The 18,216-nt window shown below is 44.9% G+C and overlaps 1 protein-coding gene and 1 long non-coding RNA gene across 2 annotated transcripts; one reads left to right on the top strand and one right to left on the bottom strand.

Moving 5' to 3' along the window:
• Positions 1 to 2,301: 2,301 nt before the first annotated feature.
• On the top strand, positions 2,302 to 2,740 carry LOC112901934. The gene has a single exon (XM_025970805.1). The coding sequence runs from the start codon at positions 2,302 to 2,304 to the stop codon at positions 2,728 to 2,730; it is 429 nt and encodes a 142-aa protein (XP_025826590.1). The 3' UTR covers positions 2,731 to 2,740.
• Positions 2,741 to 7,132: 4,392 nt separating this feature from the next.
• On the bottom strand, positions 7,133 to 8,048 carry LOC112903059. The gene is made up of 2 exons (XR_003230719.1): positions 7,666 to 8,048; positions 7,133 to 7,371 (listed from the first exon to the last, which is right to left on the bottom strand). It is a non-coding gene; the product is annotated as an uncharacterized LOC112903059 (long non-coding RNA).
• Between the last annotated feature and the right edge of the window lie 10,168 nt (positions 8,049 to 18,216).

The following is an 18,216-nucleotide window of genomic DNA, read 5'->3' as shown; positions in this document are numbered from 1 at the left end:
CGCGCTCACGCGACCCTTGTGACGTATACAGTAGCTTTATAATGATGTTTTGCTCTGTTTGTATTATTTGGTGTACTTTTTCTTATTTATTGTATTTGTTTGTTTATATGTACTTGTGTGTTACGATAGACGGTGCGCAGTTCGAGTTTCCGCAAGAGCAAAGCTTTGAAGACGTTCCCGAGCAGCAGCAGTTCTTTGACGAAGGCAAGTGGTCCTTGATCATATTCCAGTCCTAATAAGTTTATAAATACACACATTTACATTGGGCCTGTTTGGGACAGCTTCTGAACCAGCTTTTGAGCAATTTTAAGCCGCGGGCTGGCCAAATGCTCCGCTCCTTGGGCCCTTCCCCAACCAGCGCTTGTGGACCTCCTTCAGAAAACGTGCGTTCCACCAGCAGTGGGGGCGGACCAGCTTCTGCAGCTTATGCGGTCTAAGTCCCCTCAAAGTTCATCAAAATTACCCGTGTTTGCCATCATACAAAATAGGGTTGCCTCCCTCTCCACCCGTCTCTCTTCCCCAATCCAATTTTTCTCCTGTGCCTGTGACCGAAGATGGCGATGAGCTAGGGTTGGGAGAACCCAGGCGGCCTGACCCCGCGCCGACCTCCAGCGAGTTCCCGGCGGACCACCGGCCCGCGCCGCCCTTCCTGCTCCGGTCTGCGCCGAGCCCGCGCCGCCCCCTGCTCCGGCTGCGTCGGGCCCGTGCCGCCCCCTTCTCCGGCCTACGCCAGGCCAAGCGCCACCCATGCAACAATCTGCGCCGAGCCACGCGCCGCCCCTACGACGGTCTTCACCGAGCCACGCGCCGCCCCCTGTGATGATCTTCGACGCTGCAGCCTCCTGTGCTCCTCCCTCAACCGATCTGTGTGAAGGTATTGGCCCTGTTGAATGCATACATGTCTATCTCTGATCTTTTTTTTGGAAATAACGAGTATTTTTTTTCGAGGTGGAAAATTAGTAGAAGACAATCCGTGTCTCAAATAGCTAGGCCTACACCTTGCTCTGCCTGTTCTAACCAATAATCAATTCTCTTGCAACGTATTTGGTTGGAGGTACTAAAATATAGGAATAGGAGTTTAGATATGTGAACTTTAAACTGTGTTGTTTGGTTTATGAGTATGAGAATCTTTTAGAACATTCATGGAATTTGAGGGCTCAATTCCTGCTATTCTAACCTCAAAGAGCTGTATATAATTTGTATATAGTGAGCTTGAATGTTGGTAACTCCATATCTGGTTATCATGCAATGTGGAGTGATTGTTTGCATTTGCATTGTCGAGTAAATCTATTGAGTGGCAAGGTTTTCTTTGCATTTCTTTGTTTCGGACTTTTGGCTGGCTGTCAATAGAAGGGCAACCTCTGCAGGAATAAGGTTCAACGCTTACTTTCCCCAATTTGTAACTGTTTTGTGCAAGAAGTACGCATACAGATTTCAGGAGAACAGTGTATAAAAGCATCACAAAGTTTAGAGATGAAAAATAAAAATGATAAATACAAACCATATAATTGTTTTTTGGGTGTCATTGACATAGTAAATCTGTTTATCTCTTGGTCATTAGCAGTGGTGGAGCTTCTGAATTTGCACGACTAGGGCCAACTTCTAGTGATTGACGCTTTCTGTTATTACCTCCTAGCGAACATAATTTGAGTAATGAAGATTATTCGTGCAATGAAAATGTTTAGTGTCTACCACCACTATGTAGCACGCCCGACTTTAATTTGAGTGCTGCCGATATGCCTTGTCCTATCAAGAAACAAGATGGATTACATCATATCCATCACGGATGCATGACTGTTTTTTTGGTTAGAACATTGAAATTTAGAGTTTGGCAAACTTGAGAGTGAATTCCTTTGTTGAATTTGTTGAATGCATAGATGGAGAACATGCCAATGCCAAAGACTAGGAAACCGAATGCACAATGGGATGCAAATGCCGCAAAAAATTTTAATGAGATATGTGTGGAACAAGTCTTGGCAAATAACAGACCACAAGGTTGTTTGAACAACAAAGGTTACGCCAACCTTATTAGCCAATTCAATGAACGGACGGGTAGGAATTACACCCGTGTTCAAATAAAAAACCGATGGGATGCATTGAAAGCTGATTTTACCACATGGAAGACACTACTTCTTAGTGCGTCTGGATTGGGAAGGGACCCAAAGACCGGTACAATTGCGGCTAGTGATGATTGGTGGGAAGAAAAAATTGATGTAAGCAACCTTGTATTTGATTTTGTTGTATATCTCATTATGTTGTTGTATGATAATATAAACTCATAGAGTTTTTGTATTTCAGGCCATGCCGTTGTGCAAAAAATTTAGATTTGCCCCTTTGGATAACGAAGAAGATGTTGAAATCATGTTTAGTGGTGCATCCTGCACCAATGCAAATGCTGTGGCTCCAAGTGCAAGAGAGGGGTCAGCTGGTAATGGTAATGGTAATGGAAATAGAAATTGTAATGATAAGGATAATGGTAGTGATGATGTCCAAGAGGTACATCCAAGTCCTGCTGAAAAACAACCTGCGAAAACAGGTGCTGCTTATAAATCTCCAAAGAAGGGGAAGAAAAATTTTAGAGATATGCAGTTCAAGTGTTTTGTGGACTCATTTGTGGAGAAAGCTAGTTCAAGCTCTGCAACTTCTTCACCCACTGATCATGTTAGGCAAGAGATAGCAGAAATGTTGCAATCAGTCATTGAAGCTAGGGCATGTGAAGGAAGTGATTAACATTTTTATGCCACGCAACTCCTCATCAAAAAGGAATTTAGAGATGTATTTGTCACTCTTAAAACCCTTGAAGGGAAGCTTGCATGGCTTAAGAGGACTTGGGAGGAGAGGAAGAAACGCTAGAGATTACTAGTGTATTGTATTTTCAAATTATCATTTGTATTGTACCTTTAATTTAGTGTGTTGTATGCTGAACCAGTTTTGAATTTTGAACTTTGACATATGGCTTTCAGTTATCTGTATAGATGGATTTCACTTCAAGTGAGTCTAATGATTCTGAAATGGCAAGTAATTCAAGTGAATCAAGTGGTTGGATGTATGAAGCAGCAGCAATAGCAGCTTATGCAATGCTTGATTGTGGGATATCTTCATCTGAAAAGAAGCCAAGAAAAGTGCCAGAAGAATCAGGTTATCAATTTGTTCAGAGGCAACTCAGTAATGAAGAGAGCTGCTATAACATGTTCAGAATGGGAAGGTTAGTGTTCTATAGCTTGCATGAGGAATTAGTTAACAATTATGGTTTGACATCCTCAGATGAGATGTGCTCGATAGAAGCACTTGGTATGTTCTTATGGATGTGTGGTGCACCTCAATCAGTTCGGCAAGCAAAATATATTTTTCACATTCTTTAGAAACTGTGAGTAGGAGGTTCAATGATGTCTTAGAAGTTGTGAATCTTTTGGCTGCCAAAAATATCAAACCCATAGATGAGACCTTTGCTGTGGTGCATCCAAAAATCCGAGAGCCTAGATCCTGGCCTCATTTCAGAAATTGCATAGGTGCAATAGATGGAACACATATTGAAGTCATTGTTCCACCATCTGAGCAGGCAGTGCATATGAATCGACATGGATATTGCAGTCAGAATGTTATGGCTGTTTGTGATTTTGATATGAGGTTCACATTTGTGATAGTGGGATGGCCTGGGTCTGCTCATGATACTCGCATATGGAGGGACACTGTGTTCAATAAATACAAAAATAATTTTCCACATCCTCCCGACGGGAAGTACTATCTTGTTGACTCAGGTTACCCAAATAGAAAGGGCTATCTAGCACCTTATAAAGGTCAAAGGTACCACATTACAGAATTTCAAAATGCTGGCCAACTAATTGGGTTGAAGGAGTTGTTCAACCATGCTCACTCATCGCTTAGAAATGTTATTGAGCGTTCATTTGGGGTGCTGAAAATGAAATGGCGCATTCTTTTAAAAATACCTAGATACTCAATGGAGAAGCAAGCAAAGATTATAATTGCTTGCATGGCATTGCACAACTTTATTAGAGATAGCAATTTGAGTGATAATGATTTTGATACACTTGCATCTGATGAGACATATGTTGATGGGGATGCGGGAACTACTACTAGTTATGTTGGAGATGAGGAAGATATGGGAGATGTACGAGATGCTATTGCGCAAGCATTGGCTGGAGGATATTGATAATGTAATTTGCGCAAAAAATGATGTAATAACAGTCTATTATCTAATTTATAATTATGTTATCTAATTTATAATTAAGTTATCATTATCTTATTTAAGAGTAATTTATGATTAATTGTATGATATATTTGTGTTGTTAATAATTCTATTGTTATTCTGTTGTAAAAATAAATAAATATATATCTGTACATAAGAAATATACGTATTCAGTAAACAGTAAGGGTATTTCAGTCATTTCTCACTTCTGACAGGATTTCAGCCCATTCAATAACCAGTCTGCCAAACATTTAACTTATGTGACCAGCTGCTTCTTTAACCAGCTGCTTCTCTGACCAGCTAGCCACCAGCTGGCTTCTGAACAAGTTTCAGCTGTGCCAAACAGGGCCATTATATGCATGCATGTGTCTAGAATATGATGGATCCCAAACTAAGGATGTGCCTAGTTTCTTTTGAACTTTCTTGATTAAATCTGGATTATTATATTTATGTTGTAGCTACACTAGTTGCTTTTACATAGAATTTGGTTGGATAACCTGAAAATCATGCTACACTGGTTTACTCATGTTCTGGAATACTTTTATTGTGATAATTAAGATCATTGCATTAATTGGAATATGGAGAACCACCCAGAAAAATAATGCAACCACAATACTATATGTCTCTGATCTTGGCTAATTAATTAGAAACTTTAGCTTATAATAATCTTACCGAAAAGGGCAAGAGGAGTTGCATCATCGGGGTATAGCTCGGTCCTCTTGAAGCTTTATGGAATGTGGTCCATGGCTAAGGCACTACCTCGTTAGGGAGGGTTATGACCGCTTTGACTTGAAATCTTAGCGGATTGTCATAAGTTTGGGAATCTTTGTAAAAGCCTCATAGTGAATCCCTGCCACTCAACTTGGAAGTGTTTAAGGGCCTTGCAAACCCGGGTATTAAGGAAAACACGGGTTGTGGGTAAAGTGTACAACATCTGCAGAGTGAATACTGATATATTAGCCTTGCTCACGGTTAAGAGCGGCTTGCACCCTCACATGATAATTGAACTTAAAGGTGATCTAAATTGAGATTCTTTATTCATACTATTGTTATCTTATCTCTTTTATTCATTTAAGGGTTGGTATATACTTACACTTAGTTACTGCTTGCTAAATAAAATTGGATCAACTAAAATGCTTATCGTAGTCAAACTGTGTCAGCTTATCCTTGATTTTGGCCTTGCATGTCATATAATTTACTCCACTTACTGAGTACCAACCATAAGTGTACTCATACTTGCTTTATTAAAACCAATGCTGCTTAGAACAAGATAATTGTCCGGAATTCCCTGAAAATTTTGAAGAGTACTAGGCGTATATCTCCCAGTCATCTACATGTGAAGTTGAAGTCCACTGCTAGTTATAAAGGTTCACTTATTCGTTTAAGATTAAAACTCTCGTTCATGTAATAAAGTACTATGATACTCTCTTTCGTTATGACATTGTTTCGGATATGCACTTGTATTGTCTATCAATGTGTGGAACGCATATACGAGATGCATTTGGTTTTCTTTTCAAAATGGGTATGACATAGCTATATATGGTCTATATATAACATATTTTTCTGATATTTCTGCTCAGCATAAACTACTTATAGACATGCGACAGCTGAAAACACAGTTCACAAAGAGCCTAGCACAACCATTGTTATTGGGCAGCATTTTTAGCCCACAAACCGTTAATGGGTTGAGCCCACAGGTAGAAGAGTAAATTATTTCTTGTTTATAATTGAAGAAATAACATTATAATAGAAAAAAACCAAAGCAAACGAAGGAAAGCCGTTGGATCACCTTGTTTGTTATCTGGCTATTAATTCTTTAGAAATGAGTAAATTATATTATCGCACGACAACTTGACAGGTGGGTGCAGACTGCCCAGCAACATGTAAACTGCTCAATTTGATACAATATTTTAGCAAATTGGTGCGTATACTGTCCAAAAAATAGCCAATATGCTCTATGGTTAATGGCTTGTTGCTTTGGAAGTTTGCACATAGCGCTGTCTTTCTTCTCATCAGCACGACGGGGACGACATGGCCCACTTTGGCGATCACAAGGCGGATATCACGGGGAGGCTGCTCCATCCAAGGCGATTGCCTGAGTCGCTAGTGGTGGAACCTCGTCATCGAGAACCTGGCGCCGCTTCTCCTAAATATGGTCAGTGTCCGATGTTCTTTGTCTTAATCCTCTGTTCTATTCACACCAAGATGCAGTTTTGATAGGAGAATGCTCGTTGGTCACGTTGCAGGTGGGGGCGGGTTGTGGACAGCCGCAAGGCTACCACGCTCGCCGCAAATCAATCAAGCGGGTTCGTGACGGTCCGCAAATTCTACCATTGCGGCAGTTAGCATCTAGTGGACTTTACGGCAAACACGTATAACCCGCATGACCCGCAAGCATGCTTAACTAGCCTTTTTCGTGACAAAGCTTCTTCACTTGCATGCCCAGTAGGAAAAATATTACCTAATATTTCTAAAAAAAATCGTAAAAAATATAGAAAAAATAATAATATAGTTCAAAACAGAATATTACATTCTATTGTCAAAGAATTATCAACCAATCAGGATAAACAAATTACATTATATGACAGGAACACTATATTCAGTAAACCAATTTGCTCTGCAGCAGTTCAACTCGATATCTTATATAGTTTTCTAAATACTAACTAAATGCCTGATACAGTATTGTGACCCTAGCTCTGAACACCTTGTTTCTTCAAATCTGAATGCACTGGGTTAACAAGCTACCATATTTCAAAACTGGTACTGATTAGCCTACCAAAATATGCAAGCCGCACATAGACAGTCAAAGGTTTCTCTCAGGTTCAAAACAAGACAACAGAGAACAAATGAACAGATTTGCATTATTACTATAGCACTTCAGGAGTCATGATGGCACCAAATGGTGATTCTTATCCACAAATAGCATTGAACAATAAAATGATGTGCAGAATATATTACCCAAATCTAGTGTAGTAATCAAGCTGTAGAAAATAAAAAATGTTGTAAACTTAAATCTGTTGGGAACAATTCAGAGGTATGGGTCTTGTCATATTGTCATTCTTGGGACAGTCAACTTGACAGATGCTAATGTTTGAATTGCCTATATTTTTGAATGCTGCTCCAGGTAACTCAATCCACCATTTGATTCTCGTTCTCGGGATTATCTGAAAAATAAGAGGCAGTGGCTGGAGAAATCAGAGGGGCCTGCTGCATCCAAAGCCTTCATAGAATCTTTAGACTACATGCAAGGGCAGGTATCAAAATTCTAAACTGGAAGGTGGCCTAAATGCCGTTGATTTCGTGACCGTATGGAGAAGTGTTCCAAATGGGGTAGACCTGGTGCTTTTCGCCTGTACTTTCACAGGCGGCACAAAGATTAGCAATGGTGGAGTTCAGAGCACATAGAGATTTTAATTTCGGACAGAACCAATCACAGAGAGGGAAAGGAGTCTGCATACCGGGAAGGTCCTGAGCGCGGGGCAGTTCCAGAGCAGCGAATGAGGACAAGGCCGGGGAGAACTGCATGAGGTACTCCGCGATGAAGGCATGCCGCTGCGTGCTGCCCTCCTCCACTGGAGGGCCGCACGGCGGCGGCAGCGGCCGTTGCCGTGGCGGAGCGCGAGGAGATGGCAGACAGAGGGCGATGATGGCAGTGCCCCTTCCCAACTCCACGACGTGATGAGATGTGGACGAAGGGCGACGAAGGCGGCGCTGGTTCCCTCGGCTCGTACGCTGCGTAAGGAGATGCAGGCGGAGGGCGGCGGCGGCAGCGGCGGCGGCAGCGGCAGCGGCGCACTGCTACGTTTCTTGCGGGTTCTCGCGGGTTCTAACTTCTAATGGGTTGATGCTCCTGTCCACTGGACTTAGCGGGGTGGATAATAAAAGCCCGCAAAACGTTACAGCTGGCCCGCATCATCCACAAACACTACTTTGCGGGGTGGGTAGGCGGGTTGGTCTAAAAACCCACCCCGCCTGCAACCTAACTCGTTGGTTTGCAACATGAATTCAATTTAGTCCACTAGCAATAGTTATGTAGAATTGATGCAATGGCGGTATTTCTTTGCTTTTGCCGTAAGTACTATCTTTTTGGCCTCTGCAAGTTCAAATTATGGAGCGAAATATAATGGTCCAGCTAAATGGAGCATTTATGCAAGCCCAAAAGTGTGGGAGGTCTCGAAATAACTCATCTTGAAACTCAGAACAAGTGCTTGTTAAGTAAATAGTTACTCAAACTACTGAATGAAGATGGCCTCTGGCAAGATATACTAAAAAAAAATTTAAGAAATAAGACTTTGGCCCAAGATGCTAAGAAACCAGGAGACTCATTTCTGGTCAAATTTAATGGGAGTTAAAGATGAATTTCTAGCAAAGGGTAGATCCTTGGTGAAAGGATGGCAATCAGACTAGGTTTTTGGAAGATTTGTGGTTAGGAAAAAAATCTAATTTGCACTCTCGAACTATTAAAAAAGTCTGATTTTCAATCTTCAACTACAAAACTACATAATAAGGGCCATCCAACTGTTGAAACCGGATAAGTTTGACCTTTTGGGTGGTTTCAAATGTGGTTTTGTATTTTTTAAAAAACAATTAAAAAACTCTAGTTAGATCTAGAAAATAAAAACTAATTCATTTAAATCGGAAAAATATGAAACCAATATAAATTTTTTTTCTAAAAATGTAACCTATCTATTGTTTCTCTACTTTAATCTTATTTATTTAAAAGTAATAGCCATAACTATAAGCAAACGAATACTAGGAATATGAAAAAATTGGATCACAATAAATGATAAGTAGAGTGCCAATAGATAGGTTATATTTTTAGAAAAATGTTGGCATCCATTTCGTATTTTTTATTTAAAATGAATTACTTATGAATTTTCAGTTTAAACTTGAATATTTTAAAATTTTACAAAGTGAAAACTCCCCGGAAACCACCCAAAAGGCCAAATTTGCCCGATTTCGACAGTTGGATGGCCTCTGTTATCCGGTTTTATAGTTGAATGTTGAAAATCGGACTTATGTAATAATTCGAGGGTGTAAACTGGACTTTTCCCTTGTGGTTACGGGATAAACCTTTTATGCTAAAACACCCTGCATTATACAACATTGTTAGAAAAGAAAAATGTTACCGTGGCTCATGTGCTAAGCACTACACCACTGAATATTTCCTTTAGACGTGCAATTATTGGGAATAACTTGACCCAATGGCTCGAGCTAGTAAGTAGAGTGGTGATGTATCATTTTACAAAATGAAAAGATAAGTTTATGTGGAATCTGAATAAGGGATCTTTCTCAGTTCACTTTACAAAGATATGATGAAGGAAGTGAATATCCTGGACAATTATACCTCTTGGAACTTAAAACTCCCTCTTAAAATCAAAATTTTCATGTGGTACTTAAAAAGAGAGGTCATTTTGACTAAGGATAATCTGATCAAACGTAATTGGAGGGGATGTACCAAATTATGTTTCTGTAGTTTCGAAGAATCTATCCACCACCTGTTTTTTGAGTGTCACTTGGCTCGACTTGTACGGAACATTATCTCCATTTCTTTTGGCATTCATATTCCTAATATTTCCGAAATGTATGGTTCTTGGAAAAGAAGTTTTAGCTGTAAACAAAGGAAAACTGTCATGATTGGAGTGACTGCTCTTTGCTGGGCTATATGGCATAGTAGGAATGTTTCAAAAATTCTACTCCTAACTCTTCTTTGTTGGGGATCGCCACCTCCGGAAAAGGTTATGGCGGGTCTCTGCAGGTCGCGAGGACTCTAGAGATGACCTTTGTTCTCGGGACATGATCGTCAGAAGATCATTACCTATGCATTTTGTCTGTGCAGGGCTGGTATTCCGCCATTTGGAGGTCAAGAGGTTAAGCGTAAGCCGGAACCTATTCGCCAAAGAGCCTCGGACCATCGATTAGAGCTCTCTAGTGAAGATTAAGGCGTGAAGTGCACGTGAAGGAAGGATCGAAGGTATCTTCAAGGCCACAAGAGAAGCGTGATTTGTGTATATTTGGCAACTTGTACAGTCCAAGCTGTAAAAGACCCTCGGGACTGGAATATCCATAGGATATTCTAGTTGCCAGAGGGCAATTTGGGAACCATGTAATGTAGCTAGGGGAGTATAAATACCCCTCGTTTTACTGTAACCGGGATGACTTTTTAAGATTTGTGAGTGCATGTAAGGTTATTCTGTTGAGCAAAGGATTCCATTCCATCTTTCTATTCAGAATTGGCTAGTTCGATCCCAACAAAGGCGCCCACCGTATCATAACTTGACCAAACAACCTACGATGCCTCAAGCGAAGAAGAAGCAGGTTGCGGCCCTCGGGACTACCACAGATTTCAAAACCTTAACACCCTAGAAGGAAGAACTGTTACCTTCAAGAACACTACTGAGATAGAGAAACATGCCCAAACAGAGCATAACCTCATATCTACAAGTAAGAGAATGCCGCGGTAGTAGCTACAGCCCGACAACAACATGAAGGGAGGAAGGAAGAACCACCACAATCACAACAAAAAGAACTAGTTGTAGTCCTTGCGTAGCTCAAAAGCCTGGAGAAAGCCAAAGGCAAAATCAACGCTCAAGTAGCAGCAAAACACAAAATGGCCCAACAAGCTCAACAATTGGTAGTTGCGGAACGCAAACTAGCCGAGATGCAGGCGAAGCTCAAGAGCCTCCGAAGGGCTCAGGGAGAGGAAAATGAGGATTTAGGCTAGGGCAGTGAACATGAGGAGGCAATGCCCATTAACCCTCGCCCCAGGAGAGGCAATCCACATCATGAGGAACCGTACCTTCTCCATGACAACAACCAACACCGGGAAGGCTGATACCAAGGAAACATCCGCAACCAGCCACCCTTACCACAGCCTTTCAACCCCAATTCGCCTTTGTCGGTGGCCTTGCAGCAAACGCCTTGGCCATAAGGCTACAAGCCTATTCAGCTTCCAAAGTACAACGGCTCAGTAGACCCAAGCTAGTTCCTCATCACCTACGAAGTCACAATTGCATCCGCAGGAGGGGATTATCCCCATCATGGCTTGCGAAGGTCCAGTTGCAAATTGGTACTCTTATCTACCACCAAGGTGTTGTCGGCCAAAACCCACTGGCGAGCAGTGATAGGCAACACGAGGAGCCGGGAGGCTCTCGGGACTGCTGGTGGGCCCCGGTCCCTCAGTCAACGGCCCAGGATCCGGCACACGACCTGGCGTCTAGGTTGCTAGGCATGCCACCTAACCTTGTACCTGATCAGAAAGGTATGAAAGTAATTTATGTTAGTTTCCTGCATGCACAGACACGTGTAAACATTAGTCCGAGCCGTAATCGGCTCATCGGGTGATTCCCGATATCGGCTGTAAAGAGCCGATTATGTCCAGTGTCAGATCGGATCTAAGTATTTGAATAAAGCGCACATATCTGGTGGTAAAATAAAACTTGCTCTGTAACTAGTAAGCTAATCCGACGGTTAAAGCTTTCACCGCATAACCGTAACATCCTACACGTAATTGAGCCTAACAGATACGAAAGGTAACAGAATAGCAACCAAAACAGAGGCCTAAAAACCAACAGAGAGCCAATTCCCGGAACAATCCCTCTCTAAGTTGATACAAAGCATCAAACGTACTGCCGGAACATTCAACCCGTTTGGAGGGCCTAATCATGCAGATGTTAAGCTAAATCTTCGATGGACGAAGATTAACCATAACAGATTGGATCTACTAATCAAGAACAGAGCAATGTGCTGCCCTCACACCCAAGATCAGGCACGAGGATAGCTAAACATTTATAGATAACAAACGATGCACGAGTAAAGCATGAAGGAGCCGATGCTACTCTATAAATGCCAGGATAACTAGTGTTACTCGCATTCAACAACGCTTCAGTACGAGAAACACAAAGGTAGACAGGCAGGAACGATGCTGCCCCGATCACGCGAGGCGTGATCGGGGCTGCACGACACTTACCCGAGAAACCCTAGAACAGGGGTGGCAATGCGCCGAGAGTTGTTGTGAATGATTGTTTGTTCATTTCTTCATTCGTAGTCCAAGGTACATATTTATAGTCCGGAAACTTACCTTTCCTAACCAATCCTAACTGACTACGACATGAATCCTGGCTATCTCTATCTAGACTAATTTAAATGCACACACTATCTAGATACATGGCCAATCCTGGCCTCAAACACCCGCGTAGGGGCCGATTCGTAAGCCCACTAGGATTATCTTTGGAGCCCATCTTGCTTCACGGCCCACCTTTCTGGCCCAGCTAAATTATTGCGATAACACATGCCCCCCTGGTTTCGGCAATAATTATTCCGAAACCATTTTTCTTTTCCATCACCCTGCCTCTTCGACTTCCAAAATCTGTACACGCGTGCCTCTTCAACTTCCAGGGGATGTGACTGCTCTGCATCAAACTCCTTGGAAACCGTCACAATGCTGATTTATATTCCACTCTATCTTTATAAACCTGCCCCCGGTAGTTTTCTTTTTCTCATCCCCTTCCTTCAGCCATTAGCAACCGCACCTAATACAACTTTCCTTCTCTCATAATGGCTTCTTCTTCTTCCTCTGCTTCCTCTGCAATTTCCTTCGAGTCTGAGTCCACCCGAGAAGCCACTCCAGAATACGACCCCATTGCCGCCTACGAGGCCTGCGCTCCTCTGCATTGGGATGCAGAGGAGTGGGACTTCTAGACCTGGTCAGAGGACGACAAATCCCTGGCCGATGGTGAAGACCTCCAACTTCTCCTTGGCGGGGAGGTGCATGAAGATGACGAGGACGACACGTCATGGGAGGAGGACTTCTTCTCCTCGGAGGAAAAAGCCGATTCCTCATCAACCGAGGAGGACTCGGTGGCAGGAGGCTACCTTCTTGGCGGATTGTCGGAGGATGACGATGATGACGATGAAGAAGCCGAAGACAGCAGCGGCTTCAGCAGCGACAGCGGCGGAGACGATGGCGGTGATGACGACGGCAGCGACGCCAACATGGCTTCTCCAATCAAGCGCCGCAGACTCTCCGGCACCTACTAGTGGTAGATCGTAGGATTAAGCCGATGGATCGGCTCTAGGAGCAATCGGCTCCCCTTTTGTAACCATTTCCTTTTATAAATAAAATCCTTTTATTTTAACCGCAACTTGTCAAGAAGCCGATCTCTTGGGAGCTGATGGCAACGCATCGGTTCCTTTCCTTAAAGTGCCGATCCAGATCTAAGTCGATTCTAAAATCAATTCCATTTTACGCTTAAATCCGAAACCTTCCCAAAATAGATTTTTGAAGATTCCCCGAATCCAAGTTATTCTCCAAAACCCTTTGCTCATAAACCCTAACCGCGAAGACCCCGACCAAAGCCTTAGAGCACAAACTCAAACTTGCGCCGCCAAACCTAGATCCAGTTCCTAGGTTCTTGATATTTGGGATTTCCGATGGCGGGATCTTCGAATGCCGATAGAGGTGTCCTTGGTCTGAAGGTAAAACTTCAACCTTTGCTAATTTAATGCAGCAATTACTAGATCCCTTGCACCATTAAATGATCTTTCTCCGGTTATTTGGCTTTTATGGATTTTTCAGGTTTCAGATATTCTCTTGCCGCATCCTTCTTCCCCCAATTGTTTTTGTCTCGGGCCTCGTTCTTACGAGAAACCCGTAGGTCTGATTTCTTGTGAGGCCAATCGAATTCCGTTCGTGAGGCAAAACATAGATTTAGATTCTTGGGCCGACAGCCTACGTGCTTGGCCAAATCCTTCCGAGGGCTGGGTTACCTGGTATAACAGAGTAGCAAAGACCTACCAGCCTACATGGGAGACCATAGGGATAGCCGATGCTCTGTCTCTATCTCTATCCCCTCTTGAGAAGAACGAGAACCTTCTGAAAACCATCGGCTACTTTTGGTCCAATGCCTTGAACTGCTTCTTATTTGGCCACGGGCCGATGACTCCAACTCTCCTAGACGTAATAATGATTACTGGTTTTGACATCTCATCATCTTGCCCCTCTGCCTTTAGACTGCCCAAAGTCCCCTTCAAACTGTCCCTCTACACAAACTGGGGTGCATACCTGAACCAGCATATCAAAACCAAAGGCCCTGTGACTGAGAAGGAACATACGATGTTTCTGAATCTTTGGTTGGAACACTTCTTATTCTGAGGTCCTTCCCTTGCCCCAACCAAGAACTATCTCCCCCTTGCATATGAACTGGCCAAAGGTAATACTGTTTGCCTTGTTAAATTGTTCCTTGAGGAAGTCTATAGATATCTCCACCTAATATCCTTGAGCCTACTTACCCAAAAGAAACTCAGGACCGGTGGTCCCTGGTGGTTCATCCAGTTATGGGCTCACCTATATTTTCAGGACTTCATCCCAAACTTCCCTGTTTTAGCCAATAACTCCTTTCTAGATTAGAGTGGGAGGCGAATAAGGTGTACCAGTTTCGGCCAGGCTCTGTACGGTCTTCCTGGTAGCAAGTTGAACCCCTCAGCTGCTTTGAACTGGTTTAGGATATTCTATAGGGGTCTGGACAACCCTATCTTCCTTCCCTATACTGATTCTGAAATTTTTGAAAACCCAATCTCCCTTAGATTGGCTGATTTTGCCGATGATGATAGCACTCGACTTTTATACTCTATCACGATTCACCCTTGCTTCCATCCAGTTGGTATGAGCACCTCCAACCGAATCATCAAGCTCGGTTATGAATTCTACCAGCCGGTCATAGCAGCCCGGCAATTTGGTCTTGGGCAGGTTCCTCCCCACTTCTTCCTTCACCATTTGACAATGAGTAGAGCCGATTTGCCCGATGCTCTTACCAGCCAAAGATGCTACAGCCTATTCACTGATCTTCTCTTTCCAATCCCCGTCGACCTTTCGTTCACCTCTTCGACCATCGGATTCGAGAGCTGGTGGCGAGCCGAATCTTTTAAGTAATTGAAGATATCGGCTCTCCAATCTCCTTGGTCCAGTAGGTGTACCATAAGATCAGCTCTGTCCACCACAACCTTGTATCCCGAAGCCATCTGTGCCAGATCATTGGCCTCTGAATTTTATATCCTAGGTATCCAATAGAAATTTATGTACCTAAATTGGGCCATCAGCTCTTGACATTGTACCCATAATGGGAAGAGCAACTGGCTCCCACACCTGTACTCCTCTATGAGCTGAGAGATCACCAATTTTGAATCCCCGAAAATTTCCACTACTTCAGCTCTGGCCTGAAGAAGCAACTCCATACCCTTACGCACCGTTTCATATTCCACCAGTGTGACGCCCTGGAAAACTCGCCAAATTAAATCGCACGCTAAGTACTTCGTTCATCAAACCCTAGCCCTAACCCCTTCAGACCGACACTAGGCTTGACCACTGTCCAATTCTGCACAGTGGCCGACGAACACGCGCGACCTCTTTTTCCGTGATCAGCGCCGACGCGATTCCGTTCGTCTCGCGCAGCGCGCGGATAACACACACGTGTGGCCAACCAACCGCGGTCGCCGCAGCGATCGGCGCCGACGCGACTCTCTCCCTCTCTCTCTCTCCCTCTTTTTCCCTTTTTCTCCCTCCCATTTCTTTTCTTTTCTTTTTCCCCAATCTCCCTCCTTCTTTCTTTCTTTTCCTTTCTTCCTTTTCCTTTTTCCTTCCTTTTTTCTTTTCCCTCCTCCCTTCTCCTCCCTTCTCCTCCCTTCTCTTCTCCCTGCCCCTGAACGCCGCCCGGCCCCTGGCTCCCCGAGTCACGCGCGCCCCTGTGCTCGGCCATCTGTGCCCACGCGCACGCCCGCGCATGCACCACGTGCTGCGCTGCCCGCCGCACCGTCCGTCGGTCACCGCGCACGCCGGCCGGCCGTGCGCGCCGCGCCCCGAGCCGCGCCGCCCGGCCTCTGGCCCCGGCCACGCCGCCCCGCCCTCACACGCACGCCGCCGTACGTGCGCGCACCGTCGGACCGCACGCGCACGCGACCCACGCGCACGCGCACGCGCACGCGCACGCGCACGGCCACGGCACGCACACGCAACCGCACGGCCGCCGCGCTGCCCGTCGTTAGCCGCGCCGCTCGCCGCTGCTCCCCTGCCGCACCCGCCCTGTGCCCGCACAGCGCCCGCCCCACGTGCCCGAGCCGTCACGTCACCTCGGCCTTGCCGTCCGCGCCGCCGCTCCGTGACACGGGCGCCATTAAGGTGCTCCGCACCGCTCGCCGGCCTCCTCACCGGCCACCACCCTCCACCGCCTTTCCCCGGCCTATAAGTAGAACCCCGTGCAGCCCCGGTCACCACCACCGCCCTCGCCACTGCGCGCCTCCTCTCCTAGCCCGCAGCGCCGCCGCAGCCCGTGGCACCGCCGCCGCCCGCCGGCTCCCGTGGGCGCGCCTCCTCGCTCCACCCCGGCCCAAGGTGAGGACGGGGATGGGATCCCCTCCTTTCCCTCTCCCTTTTCCCCTCAACCCCGAGCCGCCCCGGGCCCCGGCCGGCCGGATGTGGCCGCCGCCGGCGCTCCCTTCCCCTCCTTTGTTCTGCACGGGGGAGAAGGAGGGAGAAGGGAAATTTTGCCCGAGGCCCCCTCCTTTTTCCTGTGTTCCCCAAGAGACCCCCCCTTCACTCTAATACCCATAAACCCCCCCTATTCACTCCCTTTCGCAAAAGAAACCTCGTTCTTTCTAATACTTCAAAACGAACCCTCCATTACAAACTTAGATACGCCCGACACCCTTTTGCATACCCTGAATATTTCTAGGGTTCACAAATAAGCCCATACCCTCTTTAGATAATCACGAACAAGCCCCTAGACCCCTGTTTAACCCCCCCGAACCCGCTTCAACTCGTCATTTTATGCGCCAAACGATCTCCGATTGACCCGAAACTTTACCACGCCCTTTTTAGTATAGTTCTAACCACACCATTAAGAAACCACCCGAAAATATTACCCCTACCGCCGTAACTAAATTATTTCCGATTCAAGCTCAACGATAAAAGCTTTTAGTTCTCTCGCTTGATTGTATGCCTGTTTGTTTGCGTCGTAGGACACGGAGTGAACGAAGAAGTCCCCGACTGCGACCAAGCAACCGAGGACCAGTTCTGCGACCCCAAACCCGAGGGACAGTGCTTCGATCAGGACCTCTGAAAGGCCCTTGTTTGGTTTTGGTAATTGATGGACAACTTAGGTGGACTAATAAGTGTTTATGTTGAGATACACAGGAGATTAGTCCTCACAAAGACACTAGTATGAGCAACATGTGCCATGGAGGAGAAATGGCTAAGGGTTGATGCTATGCTCATATAGTGTGATCGAGGAGCTCATTGCATATGAGACATAACATGGAGTTATGTGACCAAAATGGAGAAGATCAAGACAAGGCTTGGCTTCATGGACCGGTTGTAATGGAGAAGGGCAAGTCAAGGCTTTGAAGCGAGGGACCGCGAGGCGGTGAAGCTTGGGCAAGATTTGGCGCCGATGGACCGAGGCAACGGTGAAGAGCGAGCAAGGTCAAGATCGATGGACCAAAGAGGTCATGTGATGATATGGAGTGGATCATATCATTCAAGGAAGATCAAGCCAAGTCTTGACTCATGAAGATGATCAAAAGGCTTGATGGAATCTGGTGCTTGTGTGGCATCAATATTTGGGAAAATGAAATGAAATGCGCAAGACAAAGGTATGACTTGTAGGGCATTTCATTTCACCGGTCAAAGGTTGTGTAGAGAAGTGCATGACCGATTTAGGATAGATGGCCGTACTATCAAGAGGGGCAAACTTGTTTGCATATCGGTCATCTAGTGCCACTTGAGCGATCTAACATTGCGATGTTGCTAGGATCGAGTGGCGTGGTGAGATCAAGTGAAAATCCTTTGAAAATGATTGTGAAATGCTAACACACATGCACATGGTTTTGTTCACGTGGTGGTGTTGGCACATTTGCAAAGGAGAAAGAGTTGGAGTTGATGTTGATCAACTTTGGGAAGCAAGAAAGGTTTTTCGGTTTTCTCCGGAAATTAGGTTGTCTCTTGGAGTGGAATACTG

This window comes from Panicum hallii, chromosome 8 (genome assembly GCF_002211085.1).
Source record: "Panicum hallii strain FIL2 chromosome 8, PHallii_v3.1, whole genome shotgun sequence".
Classification (NCBI taxonomy): domain Eukaryota; kingdom Viridiplantae; phylum Streptophyta; class Magnoliopsida; order Poales; family Poaceae; genus Panicum; species Panicum hallii.
The sequence above is the reverse complement of the archived record's forward strand: the minus strand, read 5'-3'. Positions and strand labels throughout refer to the sequence as shown.